This window comes from Corythoichthys intestinalis, chromosome 8, assembly GCF_030265065.1.
Source record: "Corythoichthys intestinalis isolate RoL2023-P3 chromosome 8, ASM3026506v1, whole genome shotgun sequence".
Classification (NCBI taxonomy): Eukaryota; Metazoa; Chordata; class Actinopteri; order Syngnathiformes; family Syngnathidae; genus Corythoichthys; species Corythoichthys intestinalis.
In genome coordinates this window covers 25,474,326-25,490,839 of record NC_080402.1, presented here as the reverse complement: position 1 = coordinate 25,490,839, position 16,514 = coordinate 25,474,326, and the positions used below count along the sequence as shown (strand labels likewise).

Sequence of the window (16,514 nt, the reverse complement as noted above, 5' to 3'; positions counted from 1 at the left end):
TGCATTTACATGTTTTCGTTTCCATTCGAACAATGTCGCAATTCCGCATGAAAACAATGTAGTATTCATGCCAGGCCCAAGGGGGCAGTGCAGATTTACAAGGTGACACCGAATGATGCACTCTGACCCCACAGGGCTCCTCAGCCCGGAATAAAACATGCCCGCCCATTCCAAGCAATGGCATTTTCCTTTTGCTCCAAAAGGCACAAAAATGGAAACATTCAACATATTTAAATGTAAAAATATTATTAAAACAGTAAATTAAAGCCGGCGTTCCGCCATTTGCAGTTTTTAATGTTAAATAGCACCGCTGCACACGCCCAATGTGACGTGTACGAGTGCTGACGTTATCGTCGCGGGTCCGGTGCGGCAGTAGCCTTTGATATGCATGCAAAGCAAGCCCCCCTCATTCCCCCGCAATCGAATTCTTCCACTTTCGAGGCAGGATTCAGAATTTTGCGTCTTCGCCGACACCATATGCACGCGAGGCGAGTCCGCAACTCAGTCCTTGCGTCTTTGTGTCGCAGAGTCGCCATGTAAACTGCCCCTGAATCTTGGAAACGTGCTCCGAACCAATGACGTATATTTATATTGAACCGCTACTCCAGAGCTTGCTTCAAATCACGTGACATATGACGTATGAAACAGGAACTGTTTCGTTTCTTCAATGAAACAACCCTATGGCTTCATAATCCAATCAGGCAGGTCACAGACACTGTGAGCGAGTATTTTCCAAGAGAAGTTGTGAGCTAAAAAAGAGTTCAGATAACTATTGACCTCAATAAATACCTTTAGTGTTCCCTATCCCACATAATGGCCATAGTTACACAAGCATACCGTCAGCTTTTCCCACCACATTGCTCTCATTAACAAAACCAAACACACATTCATAAGTCTTCATTTTTAATTCATTCTTTATTTGTAAATAGTCACCCTCTTGAAATATTCGCGTAAGCCATATTTTGACAAATATTTCCTTTTCTTCCTTCCACATTTCCCCAAGATGCTGTCCATTTCAGCTAAAATTGGCTACATCCTTAGTTAAATGGATCACTCAATTCTGCCACTGAAATGAAATTATTCATCAATACAATGTAATGAGAATTTGGTTCAGTATTATTAAAAAATGACTTTTTAAAAATTATTTTCAGAGGATGACGAAATTGCACATCAAAATCAGCTTTCCTGTGTGCATTACACTCAAAACTTCGAAGGAAAGATGCATTGAGAGCCCCAGCAGTTTTAGTTTTTGCCAGAAGAGATCACTGGTAATAAATCTGCCCAAGTGGTTGGAAGCTTCTAAAAAAGCTTCATTGGCCATCACTAGACTGCTCACGCTACCAAATATGCCGATGTTTTGAATTTGATTGCTTAGGCGGGGATCTGCTTTTTTGTTTTTTGTTGTTTTGATGGATCTGCTTAATTTTTTCCACAACCAAACAAGGTATTCCTTAAAAGGTATACAGTACTTGTTTGATGCGGACGGAAAAATGATAAATGCTAGGTTGTGTTGATGTTCGATTTCCAAGCCGTTGAGTTTTTGGAACATAACCAGTTTCTCGGGACTATTTATACCTCGGCTGCTGACATTTTATGGCAACAGTCATTAATCCAAAGGGATTTTATTTCCCAAGATGTTTGCATATCTCCAGGAGATTGCTGGTTCCATATATAATAAATGGTGACAGAGCCAATAATATGTATGATGTGGCTTTAGAACATACATACGTACATATATACTGTACATACTAGGGCTGCCAAACATTTAAAAATTTTAATCAAATTAATCACCGCTTAAAATTTAATTAATCGTAATTAATTCCAATTCAAACCATCTCTAAAATATGCTATATTTTTCTGTAAATTATTGCTGGAATGGAAAGATAAGACACAAGACGGATATATACATTCAACATACTGTACATAAGTATTGTATTTGTTTATTATAACAATAAATCCACAAGATGGCATTAACATTATTAACATTCTTTCTTTTAAAGGGATCCACGGATAGAAAGACTTGTACTTCTTAAAAGATAAATGTTAGTACAGGTTATAGTAATTTTATAATAAAACCCTTCTTAATGTTTTCATTTTAATAAAATTTGTAATATTTTCAATCAAAAAATAAACTAGTAGTTAGCCATTGCTGACATCGCCAAGCGGTGACGTGACATGGGCTCCCTGCCATTCTTCCACAGTGTCCTCAACGACGTAAAGTAGTGATTGAAATACACCACAAGGTGTCAATGGCGGGTTTTAAATTACTTAGAAATCAAGCAAATGAGCGTGTTTTGCCCCTCGACTGATGCCGTAGTTCCCCGTTTACTGGTCCGTCCATGGTCATTTGATTGCTGGCATCACAACGTACGAGACCTCTGATAGTTTGTATATTGTGACTAAATATTGACATCCAGTGTATTTGTTGAGCTAAACGAAATGTTTGAATGGAGTTTGACCAAAGTCTGAGTAAGTTTTATGTGTATTTTGCATAGCTATTTTGATTTGGAATGCCAGTTCTCTCTGCAATGAGTGCTTTTCTTTTTGTGAACATTTTTTTTTTTTTTGAGAGATAGGAATATTATTTTTGTTGTGCTTTCACTAAATGATACTTTTGTTTGTTGTGAAGGAGTTGCCGAAGCTTATGCCAATAAACGGCGCGGTCCAATGAACTCCTGTGTCCACTCGCCTTTCTCTGCCTCTTAGCTCTCAATGTGCAAAAAACGGCGTCATTGCAATCTGTTCGAGGCAATGCATGAGCGGGTCATTCCGCGCATGCGTTAAATGCGTCAAATATTTAAACGTGATTCATTTTAAAAATTAATTACTGCCCAATGCGATAAATTTGACAGCACTAATACATACGTACATACAGAGCATACAGTACATACAGTACATACATACATACATACATACATACATACATACATAGTATGTAATGTATTTTACCTACATGACTAACATTATTCAATTGATAACATCTATGTATAGCTTTGAGCTGGGGTCAACACCTTTTTAAAAGTGATAACTACTTACTGTAGTTACTAATTTACTCAAATTACCTTTAAGTATGTTATCATAATTAAAAATGTGGCATCCTGAATACACTGATAATGCTAGTGATTTGTCACAATGATCGGCAATGAGGTCGGAAACAAATAACACTACTGTATTTTTTTTCCTTATAATTATCACTGTAAGAGTGTTCACATTTTCTTCCATAACATTCCTTGGAAATCAAGGCAGGAAACGGATAACACTACTGTATTTTTTTTCCCTAATAATAGTCTCTGTGACAGTGTTCACATTTTCTTTCACAACATTCATTAGAAATCCCCATGTTTAACACATCAGGAGGTACGTTGCACCACGTTTGTACAAACCGACCACGAGCCAAAAATCAACTTTTACTGGGTATCTATAAATAATCTTATCACATTTTGAACTAGCACAAAATCTAGCTCTTTTTAGATCAGGCGTTATGCGACTCATGGTCCTGGGGGGAAACATGGTCTCTGCAGGCACCATGATGATGAGCCCTCATTTAGAGACTTCAATTAAATAACCTAACATGAACATTTCTGGAAAGTGGGAAAAAGTGAGTATTCAGTGAAAATACAAGCATGTTAACCACTAAAACTGCCCTATGAATGAAGTTGTTCATGAGGTACGACAGGTTCGTCCCAAATTCCAAAACATGCATGATTGGTCATTTAAGACTCTAAAATGCCCACAGATGGAACATTGACTGATTGTCTATACAAGTATATGATTGATTTGCCACTAGTTAACATCTTACACACATACTGTTCGCATCCTGTGCGAGGCTGGACTGTACTAAACTAGACCTATACACCTAGACCGGGGGTCGGCAACCCATGTTCTCAATTAGCACTGTCCTAGTGGCTCCCTGGAGCATTTTCAAAAATATTTAAAAAAGAAAAAAAAAATGGTTGAGGGAATATATTTTTTGTTTTGATATGGTTTCTGTAGGAGGACAAAAATGACACAAACATTCTTAACATTTTCCAATGCTGTAAAAATGTGTAGAATAAATATTTAATTTCAACATTTCTGTCAACGAAGATTTGCGTCATAGCCTGCGGCACACGCTTGACTGCGCTTGACAGTGACGCAAGTGACGTTCCGTTATTCTCGCTATATGATTGGCCAAAGAGTCGAAATCCACTCCCATAAAATGCATGTTTAAAAGTGAAACGTAGGTCACAACAACGCTTGCACGAACTGTTGGGTTCTTTTTTTTCTGCACCCATGGATGGTTTATATGAGGAAATTTTCCACTACTTAACTCATTTGTTCCCAAAAATGTATGAATACGTTCTATTTTTAATTGCTTCAGTGCCCCCAAAACGTATTTATATGTCTTTTGCGTTTTTTTTTTCCACAATCCACATCTATAGGTTCCCATGTATCTCAGATAGAATGCACAAAGCTCAAAACCAATTTTAAAGCAATAAAACTGGCCACTGGAGGGCAGTAGCGCATTTGATAAGACCCGCTACCCTATTCAACGGCAACCAACGGCCAAGCCGCAAAGAGCGGAAGACGACAGAATGGATGACAGGCGGCGGACACCTGAGCAGAACAACCGGTAGAACGCCCGGGATGCCAGGCGCTGGACGACCGAACAGAACGACCGGGACCACTAGATACCGTACAGTCCAGGTTGCTCGTGAGTAGAGCCCGCAGAGACTCAAAAAAATTCATCTTTTTGAAACAGGCGGCGATGAGAGAAAAGTTTAACCCGCTGTCGCGGCCAACACAACGTCATTTTTCAGTTAGTTATGTCTAAATAAATTGTTACTTTGCTATCAAAAACTCTATTTGTCTTGTTGTTTCTGTTTTTTTGTAAAAGGAAAACATTATTCAGATGTTTGGGATGTAACTAAAGCAAAAAATAGCTGTCAAAGTCAAGTTCAAAGTTATGTTTGAAATGTATGCGTTCACAAAAAGCTCAATTTCTCCGTTTTTTCATCAGAAATTGGAAAAATGCTCAAACTAAGCTATTTTCTAATGCTGATTTCTAAAGAATGGAAAAATATATCAACTTAATTTTTTCCTGCTCAAAGAAGACAGTCCAATCTTTATTTTGGTGGATTCCATGTTTATATAGCAATAAAACAAAATTTTCTGTGGGCCTTGCAATATCAGTCAAAATCCAGTAAAACGGCCGGGAGCGAAGGGCCTTGCTCCGGTGAAAATGGCTGAGAGTGAATGAGTTAAAGACAAGAGAATGCAGCATCAGGACTGTCTCCTCTAAATGTCCCAAAATGTGTGCGCACACGTTTCACGCTCTTTTATATAACTTTAACATTTGTTAATAATACTCTCTGTGTGTGATATCATCAATCACTTTACATACGCATTTTTAAATAGACACTTTTAAGCGAACGCATTCAAGAACAACAACATTTTTAAACGGGAATTTTATCGGAGAGCATTTCAATTCTTCGGCCAATCATATAGCGAGAATAACGAAACGTCACTGTCAAAGCACAGGCCCCCCGAGGGAATAGTGAGGGTGAGTGGATAGAGTAACGTACCTACACCGGGAGATAATAAAGCATGGAATACTGTTCACAGATGGTCGTCAGCATAATCAGAATACCTATTTACAGACTTCAAAAACAAAACCGAGATAGTAAAAAAAAATAAAATAAAAATTAAAGACATGCCCAGATGTCATGTTATGCACATTCCATTTTGTTTTTGTTTTTTCAAAACCTCAAAATAAAAGTGACATCAAAAAATCTGATTTCCTCATTGCATTTCTATAATTTAATAAAATCAATGAAACAAGTCATTAATATTGTTATGAAGTTAAACTTCAGGTGGCATCATATAACAGAGTAGTCACGTGGTGAGTTGGATGCACTGCAGGGAAAATAATGAGCCTTCATGATTATTGTTCATGTTTATGTACTTATTTTTAGCCGACTTAGTCATTTTGACAGTATGCTAATATAGCTAATACAGATACATACATTACATTATTTTATTACATTATTACTAGGGCTGTCAAAATTATCGCGTTAACGGACAGTAATTAGTTTTTTAAATTAATCACGTTAAAATATTTGAAGCAATTAACGCACATGCCCCACTCAAACAGACTAAAATTACAGTACAGTGTAATGTCCGCTTGTTACTTGTTTTTTTGGTGTTTGGCGCGCTCTGCTGGCGTTTGGGTCCAACTGATTTTATGGGTTAGTAGTATGAGTGAGCATGGTGTAATTATTGACAGCTACTAGCTACGAGCTACTAGTTTAGTTTTTGATTGAAAATTTTACAAATTTTAATAAAACGAAAACATTAAGAGGGGTTTTAATACAAAATTTCTTTAACTTGTACTAACATTTATCTTTTAAGAACTACAAGTCTTTCTATCCATGGATTGCTTTAAGAGAATGTTAACAATATTATGCCATCTTGTTGATTTATTGTTATAATAAACAAATACAGTACTTATGTACCGTATGTTGAATGTATAGATCCGTCTTGTGTCTTATCTTTCCATTCCAACAATAATTTACAGAAAAATATGGCATATTTTACAGATGGTTTGAATTGCGAGTAATTACAATTAATTAAATTTTAAGCTGTAGTTAACTCGATTAAAAAATTTAATCGTTTGACAGCCCTAATTATTACATTATTAGGCTTATTTAAGGCCTTTAATTTTTTGTGGCTCCAGACATATTTGTTTTTTGTTGTTTTTGGTCCAATATGGCTCTTTCAACATTCCGGGTTGCCGACCTCTGACCTAGACGTATACTTTTTTTTTTTTTTTTCTGACTTTTAATGTGCTGTTTCAATGATATATTGCGTAAAATGTAGATCGTCTGCTACAGGCGATAGCTTGCACTACAAAAAGGTCATCATCATTTATATGCAAGAACTCACCATTCTCAAAGTAAAAGCGATGGAAGTCGTGCCCTTCAACCAGATTTCCCAATGCCTCGGGCTCAAAAGAAGTCAGACCGGGATCACAAATCTTCCTGTGAAAGAAAAGATAGAAGAACTAGTAGATAAACTGTACATTCAACAAATCTTGATCTTGAAAAATGACTTACGCATAGGCCTCAAAGTCTCCATTGTTGATAGATTCAATCAACTGCTCAGTGACTTTGATAATTTCCTGTTTGCGAGCTGCAACACAAGATCACAGAATAACCATAACTGTACCAAAATGATGTGAAATGTCTCGAGAGCAGGCAAATGAAGCTCTGAGTTCATCTAATATCAATTTTGCCTTGGATGATGGTCTACTCTTGAAATTTATTAGAAATGGAAGGCACTCAGAAAAATAATTTAAAAGAAATCTCTCTCATATATGTAACACAGCAGAAACCTCCCATGACTAATAGTGATAGAGGAGTCCAGAATTGGCACAATTCCTTTCCCTCGACGAAATGAACAAAAACAACTATTTACTACTTGACGAATGAATGTGTTGAATTACCTTTAGCGTTATTGGTGCAGGCTGGGGGATATTAAAAACACTTCTTATTTCATGCAACAACAAGCATTTGTTAAATGGTACAGTATATATACAGTACTTTGCCGAGCACAGTATATATAACACTTAAGCCCCTTTCACACACTCCGAAACACCAGGAATATCGTGGGATTTAACCGTGCAGCACTTGTATGTGGAAACAATTTACCGGGTAGACTGAGACTGAGATTACGCGGACATTTCACGGGTCGCGTCTTAGTATAATGTCCGGGACTTTCCCATGAAGGGGTGTGCATGAAAGCAGGCGTTAAATTCCCGGCTCACAGCACGATGGCTGATGACGTAAATATCATGGCGGGCCAATCATCACGTCCTCTACTGCTCTACTTTTGGTACTGCTTGGTACTACTAAATACAAAAATACACGTGATCGCTCCGAAAGGGGGTATTACAAAATGCGTCCCTGACAGTAGAATAGAGTCCATCATCCATCTTTGGAAATGTGTGGTTTATTTTGTTCCCGATGTCAGGGTTGCTACTGCGGAAACAAGGTTGTACTTCAAAGCAGAAAACAACGGAGGGATGCATTCAATGGTTTTTTAAATACAAAAATACACGCGATAGCTAACTGAAAAGGGGGGAAAACATCATGGGTCGTGGCAGTATGTCGACGGGAATCAATAAAATACTAACCTAAGCGGTAGGCAGAGAGCCGATAAGACAACAAAACAAAGCTAGAGGGATTCTTCCTTCCCAAACCAGCGGGATCCTTCCTTTTACTCTTCCCTTGGCTCACCTGGGTTTAAATACAGTCTTGATGATCTTGAATTGGCTGCAGTTACGACGTCGGGAACGCTTCCTCCAGAACAAAACACAATTTGTCCAACATTGTGACAGCCGATGCCAACCAAAAATGACGTAATGTCCGAGTTATAAAATCGCGCCAGTAGCCCTACCCCCACAGAGAGCGCCAGTGGGCAACACGCTGCAAGGGTGTGAAAGTGTCCAACCCGCGTCATTCTCGGGACATCTTTACATGCGTGAAAGCAATGACGCCAGTAAATCCCACGTCACCTTACACGGGTATTTCCGTGGATATGTGTGTGAAAAGGGCTTTAATGTAAGATATTAGGGTTAGAGGGGAAAAGGGTGCGCCAGAAGCATGTTTGTATTTCTTCAATCACATTTACAAAATAATGGAGGTTTGAAACAATACAAGGCATCAGAATTGATGTAAAAATAATAATGTAAATAAATAAAATATACAATGTGGAAGGTAGGGAATATGTGCTGGTCAACATACTGTACATATCATGAGTCTAATCTGATTTTCACAAGGAGGAAGATGGGATTCTGAGGCACTTCACACATTGCGTGAGCAGTTTTCTTCCAGTAGAAGGCTGGCTGAGACAAGAGGAACCAGGTGGCGCGTCCTCCCTCCCCACCACATCACAACAGAAGGACTTACTTTGAAATGAGGAGGTAGGAGTCTGCCTTGACTCAGACATCTGTGAGGAACGGCTCTTAGAGCTCATGATACCGCTCACTAAGCTGCCCAGACGAAGGGCTGCAAGAGGTTGTATGGGGAGTGGGTTGAGAGTGCGTGTTTGTGTAAGGAAAACGTAGATAAGGATTATGTCGGAAAGAAAAATTACATTCGTGACAAAAATTAAGTGAGGACAGAAAAAAAGTCTGAAGTTGAAATATGTATGCAAAACGGAAATTATGAACATTAACCGCACAAAGGAAAGAATACAAGGGGTGACATGACAGGAAGAAAAAGTCCGTTGTGTGCTGCCAGGTGGAAACAAGGTGCAGTGCACTGTCATTGTGTTGATTGGAAGAAGGAAATAAGTGGAAAGATCCCCGTGACCCTTGCAGGGATAGTCTGGCTGCAATAACCACAAGGCATGCGGGTGGTGTGAACTATTGACAAATTGTACTACCTTTAACATCCTCATCTTCTATGGTGGTGCTGGCACTCTCAATAGACTCCTAAAAAAACAAAATCAGCATTTCTTAAAGGGAACATCAAACTTAAAGACTTGTAAGCTCTAATAAGCCACAGTTGTTCTCTTTGACTAAAATATGTTCTTAGAAACACATAAAATATTGCCATTGATTTAAAAATCTATAATATTTAGTACATGTTTTGACCGATGGAGGGTGACATGCAGGGCCAGCCCAGGCCATTTGGGGGCCCGAAGCAAAATAATGCCAAGGGGCCCATATTTTTGGCCGACCATTTCGTCACAGTGTACTGTGAAACCCATACATGCAATCCAACCCATATGTCCATATTTTGTATATTTATCATATTTTGTTGCACTGCATACTTCAAACTTCTCACCCCAAATGACATGTAATGACAAGAAAATGGATGTTTGCATGGATAAACGGGAATGTGCGCCACATTATTCACGATGCTCTATTAACAACGTATAAAATGTGGTTGCCAGATTGGGGGCCCCCTAGTGGTCAGGGGCCCTAAGGAGCCGCATAGTCTGTGGATAGGCTGGGCCGGCCTTGGCGACATGTTTTATGGAAGCTCGGGGTGATGACGTAGATTATTACTGTCACTCGACGAATACTACCGGGTTACTGGTCCATGTACCTTTTGGCCATTCGTTTTTCTTTCGAATTTTGGAGAACAGCTGTTTTCATGTGGCTATGAAAAAACGAGAAATTAGTTGTTTCCCGTTTCTTGATTGTTCACTGGAAATTCAATAATGGGAAATGAGCCTTGATCCGTTTTTTTCAATATTAGTTCACTGAAGTGAAGTGGAAAGAGAAAATACGCCTCATGTTTGTTTTGAACCAAGTTCGGTTTTGCGTGAGCCATAGCCCAGAAGACGATGTTATTCTACTTCTTATGAATATTATTCAGCCGCAGCAGGGTCTTGTCTATTTATAAGAAGAATGTCTGCCGGGCCATGGCTGATTTTAAAAGTGAACTTGGCGGAATACAAATATTGGCAGTGATTTGTTTTTAGATTACTTTTCAATAAACTAATAATGGAAAAAATGGATGAAAGCTCGTTTTTCGTTATTGAATTATCACTTTTTATCAGGAAACGGCAGACGATTCATTTCTCATGTTTTTTTTTAACACATAGTATATTTTCAAAAACTAGAAGGAAAAACAAATGGCTGAAAGGTACACAGACCGTTACTGCAATTCCTTCTACACGGCGAGACGTCCAACATATGCACGCATTGGTTAAAAGCGGCAAATACTTACTATTTGTGTTTTTACTGAGTCTTTCATTGCCTCAAAATACTTTTTGAATGTGATTCCATCTCATACTCTTAAGCATAGTGTTTTCTTGTGGTGGCTTTAAAGCACATTGTTGATCTGTTGACCACTTTAGTCACGTAGCAAATTTAAACCTCCCTTATTTGATATTACTACGTTTAAGTATTTTCTGAAGGCATCTTTAGTATGTCCTGTCTGTATGCATCTAAACAAAATAAGAGCAACAAACATCCAAACAAAACAGCAACAAGAGCACACGGTAGTATTTTGGGTGTCAAATTCGCTTCTTGTAGCACGTTTTTCTGGCGTACCACATTTTGGCAGAACACCGGTTTTGTCATACTCTCGTGTCATCCCGTCTTTCCTGTTCATTTTGCTTTTGCTGCTCGTTTTGTGAAATATCGACAGTGCTGTCATGCTCATTAATTTTATTCTCGGGTTCAAATTAAAAGGGTTGAACACATGACATGTGTATGTCGCTAGAGTCATACTCTGGAAGCCTGGCAGCATAACCATGTGACGTCACCGCCCTACGTCGTCAACAACAATGGCGACTTACAAGTTAAACTAATTTTACAAATTGTATTGTAAAACGAAAACATCAAGAGAGGTTTTAATATTAAAATATTTTAACTCATAATAACGTTTGTCTTTTAATTAAGAACTACAAGTCTTTCTATCCGTGGATTTCTTTAAAAAACTACAGTGGACATTTGTTGCCATTGGTAACTATAAATATGATACTATGAGAATCAAGCCAAAATTGTTATTTTTAGAGGAAACTATAATGACTAAAGTTTCCCGATATCGGCCGATAAAAGTATTTTAAAATAAAAGTGGATAATATCGACATTGTTTTTTTTTTTTAATAATCGGTTTTGAGCCAATAAGCATGTTGCCTTCAAAATGAATGTAGAAGCCTTTGCCTTTGTACAAGGGCTGGTCACAGCTTAGCACAGCATTATATGTCTCCAAACTAAGATGCTTGGGATTTGTTATGTGAGCAGACTATTTGCCATTATAGTGCAAAAATTAAATAATCAGTAAATGATTGAAAAATAATGAATTAGTCAAGTCAGTGACATAAGTATCGGTTTGATATCAGTATCAGATTTTTGGAGTTGGACAATATCAGGATATCGGTTAAAGGTTAAAAAGTCATTATCAGACAACTCTAATAATAACTAGAGTTGTCCGATATTATCTGGTAGCCAATAATATCAGCAAATAAAAGCATTTTAAAGTGATATCGGATAATATCGACATCGATTTTTTACTTCTGGTTATGAGCCAATATGCATGTAGCCTTCAAAGTGAAGTTAAAAGCCTTCTGCCTCTGTACAAGGTCTGGTCACAGCTTAGCACATTGACCATTAGATGTCTCCAAAATAAGATGCTTGTAATTTGTTTTAGTGCATTACCATAATTAAAGCATCCAGTGGGCCATCACAATACAATTATGCATAATATGTTAAGTCCACAACCGCATATATCAGTATCGGTTTGATATCCGTATCAAACTTTTAGAGTTGGACAATATCAAGATATCGGTTAAAAAGTCATTATCAGACACCTTTAATAATATTTCAAAAGTAAAGGTGAAATGTTACAGAAACAAATAATTAATATGATACTGTTCCGCGGTTTACCTGATGAGACATATTTTGTGAGCCTAACAGCATATTGCCTAAATCAATTCAACCTGCTGTAACAATATTGATTCATTCACTACTACAATGTTCAAAAAAGATTTTTTTTCCCTCCATGTGTTTATGTTGATTCTCATCCAAACAATTCAATGAAATCCACAAAAGCAACAGGAATTTTATTGGGTGTTTTTTGTTTTATCTCTCTCCCACTAAATTCTGGCAATGATGCTGTTAGGCAAACATACTACGTTATTAAAAGGAAAAAAAAGTCTGAACCATTACCTTGTTTCCATCCACAGGGTTGTGGATCACAGTCGTCTGTGGTTCCTTAAAAACAGCAAGTGAAACCACATGTGACTTAAGTATCATAATCACAACACAAAATGTCTTTGTAGCTCTTAAAACAATTGCTCTATAATAATAGATTCCTTTTTATCTGGTTTTGTGCATCATATGCCTAATGTGGTCAATGTTCCCATGATTACTTATTGTATTATATGGTACTGTAGTGATAACAGTAATGCCATAGGCTGTCTTTTATCCATCTATCTAATCAAATGTCTTGGCGTTTGTAGAATCCCTCCCCCTGGCCAACTCTGACCTTCTAATCACCCACCCAGATTACACTAGATTATAACATCATTGTGTGGGCGTGCGCGTGTGAGAGTGCGTATCAAAACACAGAGAACATTGCAAGAAAATGATGTCCCCCGTGTTCATGCGTAATATGCTGCATAGCAAATAGGAGTACAGGAGTCTTTTGACGTCATGCAGAGCGGCGGTCATGTGGCTCCATATGCTTGACCAATCACAGCACAAACACAGCCAGACCATTCGGGAAAGCACAGTAAACCAAGGAGGTGCATCCTCATAGGGCAGCTGCAGATGTACACACATACACACCAACCACCAACCACAGAACATGCTTTTTTTTTCATGAATCACATGCAAGATATGATAAAAAATCGTATTGGCACACTGTATATGACCCTGAGTTAGTACGTGCATGTGAAGTTGCATGTAAATGGAGGGGAGGGACAGGAAAGACATTCTTTCAGAGAAAAGTGCTTTTGAGGTAGAGGCTGTCTCTTACTACAGATATCAAAACCACACCATTCAAACCTAATTTTAAAGTGTATATTCAGGTTCTTAGTGCCTGACATGCATGCCTTTCTCATTCCAATGTTGCACAACCATAAAAGCTAGTTCATTCAGGGATAGCCCAATCATGACCCACACCTTTCTCCTAAACGTAGCCTGAATTAATGGCCCTGCATTGTTACACAGCTGTAACGGTAAGTACAATTTAAACATTCAAATGAGGTCCAATACAAGAATTGTATCAAAATGCATTATTGTTATTCTGATTAAATTGTGTAATGTTGACGATCTTATGACCAGACATTAGCATATTATTCAGAAGATCCTTCAAAAAATGACTCCTCTCTTGCTCTATCTTAAGCCTTTAAATTAATTTAACACAAATATATTGTAAAATCACTTGCACGGCCGAAGTATTTAAAAACAAAAATTAAAAGAAAAATCTAAACCTCACGTCTGAATTTACAGTGGTATGAAAAAAGTATCTGAACCTTTTGGAATTCCTCACATTCCTGCATAAAATCACCATCAAATATGATCTGATCTTTGTCAAAAGCACACAGATGAAAAAACAGTTTCTGCTTTAACTAAAACCACCCAAACATTTATAGGTTTTCATATCTTAATTAGGATAGTATGCGACAGACAGACAGACAGACAGACAGACAGACAGACAGACAGACAGACAGACAGACAGACAGACAGACAGACAGACAGACAGACAGACAGACAGACAGACAGACAGACAGACAGACAGACAGACAGACAGACAGACAGACAGACAGACAGACAGACAGATAGATAGATAGATAGATAGATAGATAGATAGATAGATAGATAGATAGATAGATAGATAGATAGATAGATACCCTAACAATAAATAATTAATGACAGAAAGGGGAACATAAGTGAGCCATCAGATTTAATATTTTTTGCCTTCAACCAGATGCTTCCTTCCTATAGCTGCAAATTAGTCTGGCACATTGATCAGGGCTAATTTTGGCCCATTGATCTCTTCAAAACTGCTGTAGTTCAGTCAGATTCCGTGGATGTCTAGCATGAATCGCTGTCTTTAGGTCATGCCACCGCATCTCAATGTGGTTCAAGTCTGGACTTTGACTTGGCCCCTACAAAACATGTGTTTTGTTCTTCTGAAACCATTCCAAAGTTGATTTACTTCTGCGTTTTGGATCATTGTCTTGTTGCAGCATTCATCCTCTTTTTAGCTTCAACTGTCTGACAGACGGCGTCAGGTTTTCCTGCAAAACATCCTGATAAACTTTTGAATTCATTCTTTCACTAATGATTGCAAGTTGTCCAGGCCCTGAGGCAGCAAAAACAGTCCCAAATTATGATGCTCTCTCCACCACGCTTCATGGTGAAGATGAGGTGTTGATGTTGGTGACCTGTTCCATTTTTCCTCCACATATGGCATTGTGTGTTACTCCCAAACAATTCAACTTTGGTTTCATCAGTCCACAAAATATTTCTGCCAAAACCTCTGTGGAGTGTCCAAGTGCCATTTTGCAAACATTAAGCAAGTGAAAATGTTTTTTTAGACAGCAGTGGCTTCCTCCGTAGAGTCCTCCCATGAACACCATTCTTGGCCATAGTTTTACATGTAGTTGATGTGTGCACAGAGATATTGGACTGTGTGAATGATTTCTGTTAGTCTTTAGCAGACACTCTAGGGTTCTTTTTTACCTCTTCTCTTCTTGGGAGAGAAGCAACAGTGCCAAACTCTCTCTATTTGTAGACAACTTCTCTGACTGTCGATGAATGAACATCTAGACTTTTAGAGATTGTTTTGTATCCTTTCACAGCTTTATACAAGTCAACAATCCTTGATCGCAGATCTTCAGACAGCTATTTTGACCGAGCCATGATGCACATCAGACAATGCTTCTCATCAAGATATTTCTTAGCAGGTGTGTGTTTTAAAATGGGCAGGGCAGCTTCAAAATTGGTTTCAATTGCTCTTTAAGTCTCCTTAGGCAGAGGGCTCAGTTACTTATTTTCTTTATATATATATATATATATATATATATATATATATATATATATATATTAGGGCTGTCAAACGATTTAAATTTTTAATCGAGTTAATTACAGCTTAAAAATTAATTAATCGTAATTAATCGCAATTCAAACCATCTATAAAATATGCCATATTTTTCTGTAAATTATATATATATTCTGTAAAATAAATTGTTGGAATGGAAAGATAAGACACAAGATGGAAATATACATTCAATATACGGTACACAAGGACTGTAGTGGGCATTTCACTCTACTGTCATTTAAATCTGTCTATGCTGTCCTCACTCCGAAGCGTCTACTTTTTCCAAAGCTAGACAGCTAGTGAACAACGCCTTAATAATCAGACTTCTTCCTTTTTCATCTGATTTATTAATAAAATGGCCTCAAACCATTGTCCTCTTTAGACCGTAGTAAAACTACAAAAAAAAATGTACACAAGCATTGCATTAGCAACAACGTTAGCTTAGCACGCTATACAGGTTCACTAAACATAAACAAAAAGCGTCTCATACAAAAAATATGACATTTCGCTTACTAACATAATATGTACATTCTTTACAACAACCATACTTACGGACAAATCTTGTCCAAGGATCATATAAGCACAACATTACATTGTAGGCGTCAGCCCGAGACATCGTACAGCCATATTGAACTGGCAAGAAAGCAATAAACCATGTCGCAAAGCGACCACAAGAGTTCGCTGTTAGACAGCACAAAAAACCTTGCTGTAAAACTTACCAAAAGACAGAATACTGTCTGAGCGGGACATGTGCGTTAATTGCGTCAAATATTTTAACGTGATTAATTTAAAAAATTAATTACAGCGCGTTAACGTGATAACTTTGACAGCCCTAATATATATATATATATATATATATATATATATATATATATATATATATATATATATATATATATATATATATATATATATATATATATATATATATATATATATATATATGTATATATATATATATATATA

General features: G+C 37.5%; 1 protein-coding gene across 11 annotated transcripts in view; it reads right to left on the bottom strand.

Annotated features, from left to right (window-relative positions):
• Positions 1-16,514, bottom strand: part of camk2d2 (calcium/calmodulin-dependent protein kinase (CaM kinase) II delta 2) — a 93,654-nt gene that overhangs the window by 4,563 nt on the left and 72,577 nt on the right. For 5 of the 11 annotated variants that reach the window (XM_057842905.1, XM_057842908.1, XM_057842907.1 and 2 more), the window contains 6 exons: positions 12,668-12,712; positions 9,427-9,475; positions 8,949-9,047; positions 7,484-7,504; positions 7,095-7,170; positions 6,925-7,019 (listed from right to left, as the gene is read on the bottom strand). In XM_057842905.1, the coding sequence (XP_057698888.1) occupies positions 6,925-7,019; positions 7,095-7,170; positions 7,484-7,504; positions 8,949-9,047; positions 9,427-9,475; positions 12,668-12,712 (385 nt within the window). The remainder of the gene's footprint in view (positions 1-6,924; positions 7,020-7,094; positions 7,171-7,483; positions 7,505-8,948; positions 9,048-9,426; positions 9,476-12,667; positions 12,713-16,514) is intronic. The other 6 variants (XM_057842915.1, XM_057842911.1, XM_057842912.1 and 3 more) reach the window with 2 other exon arrangements.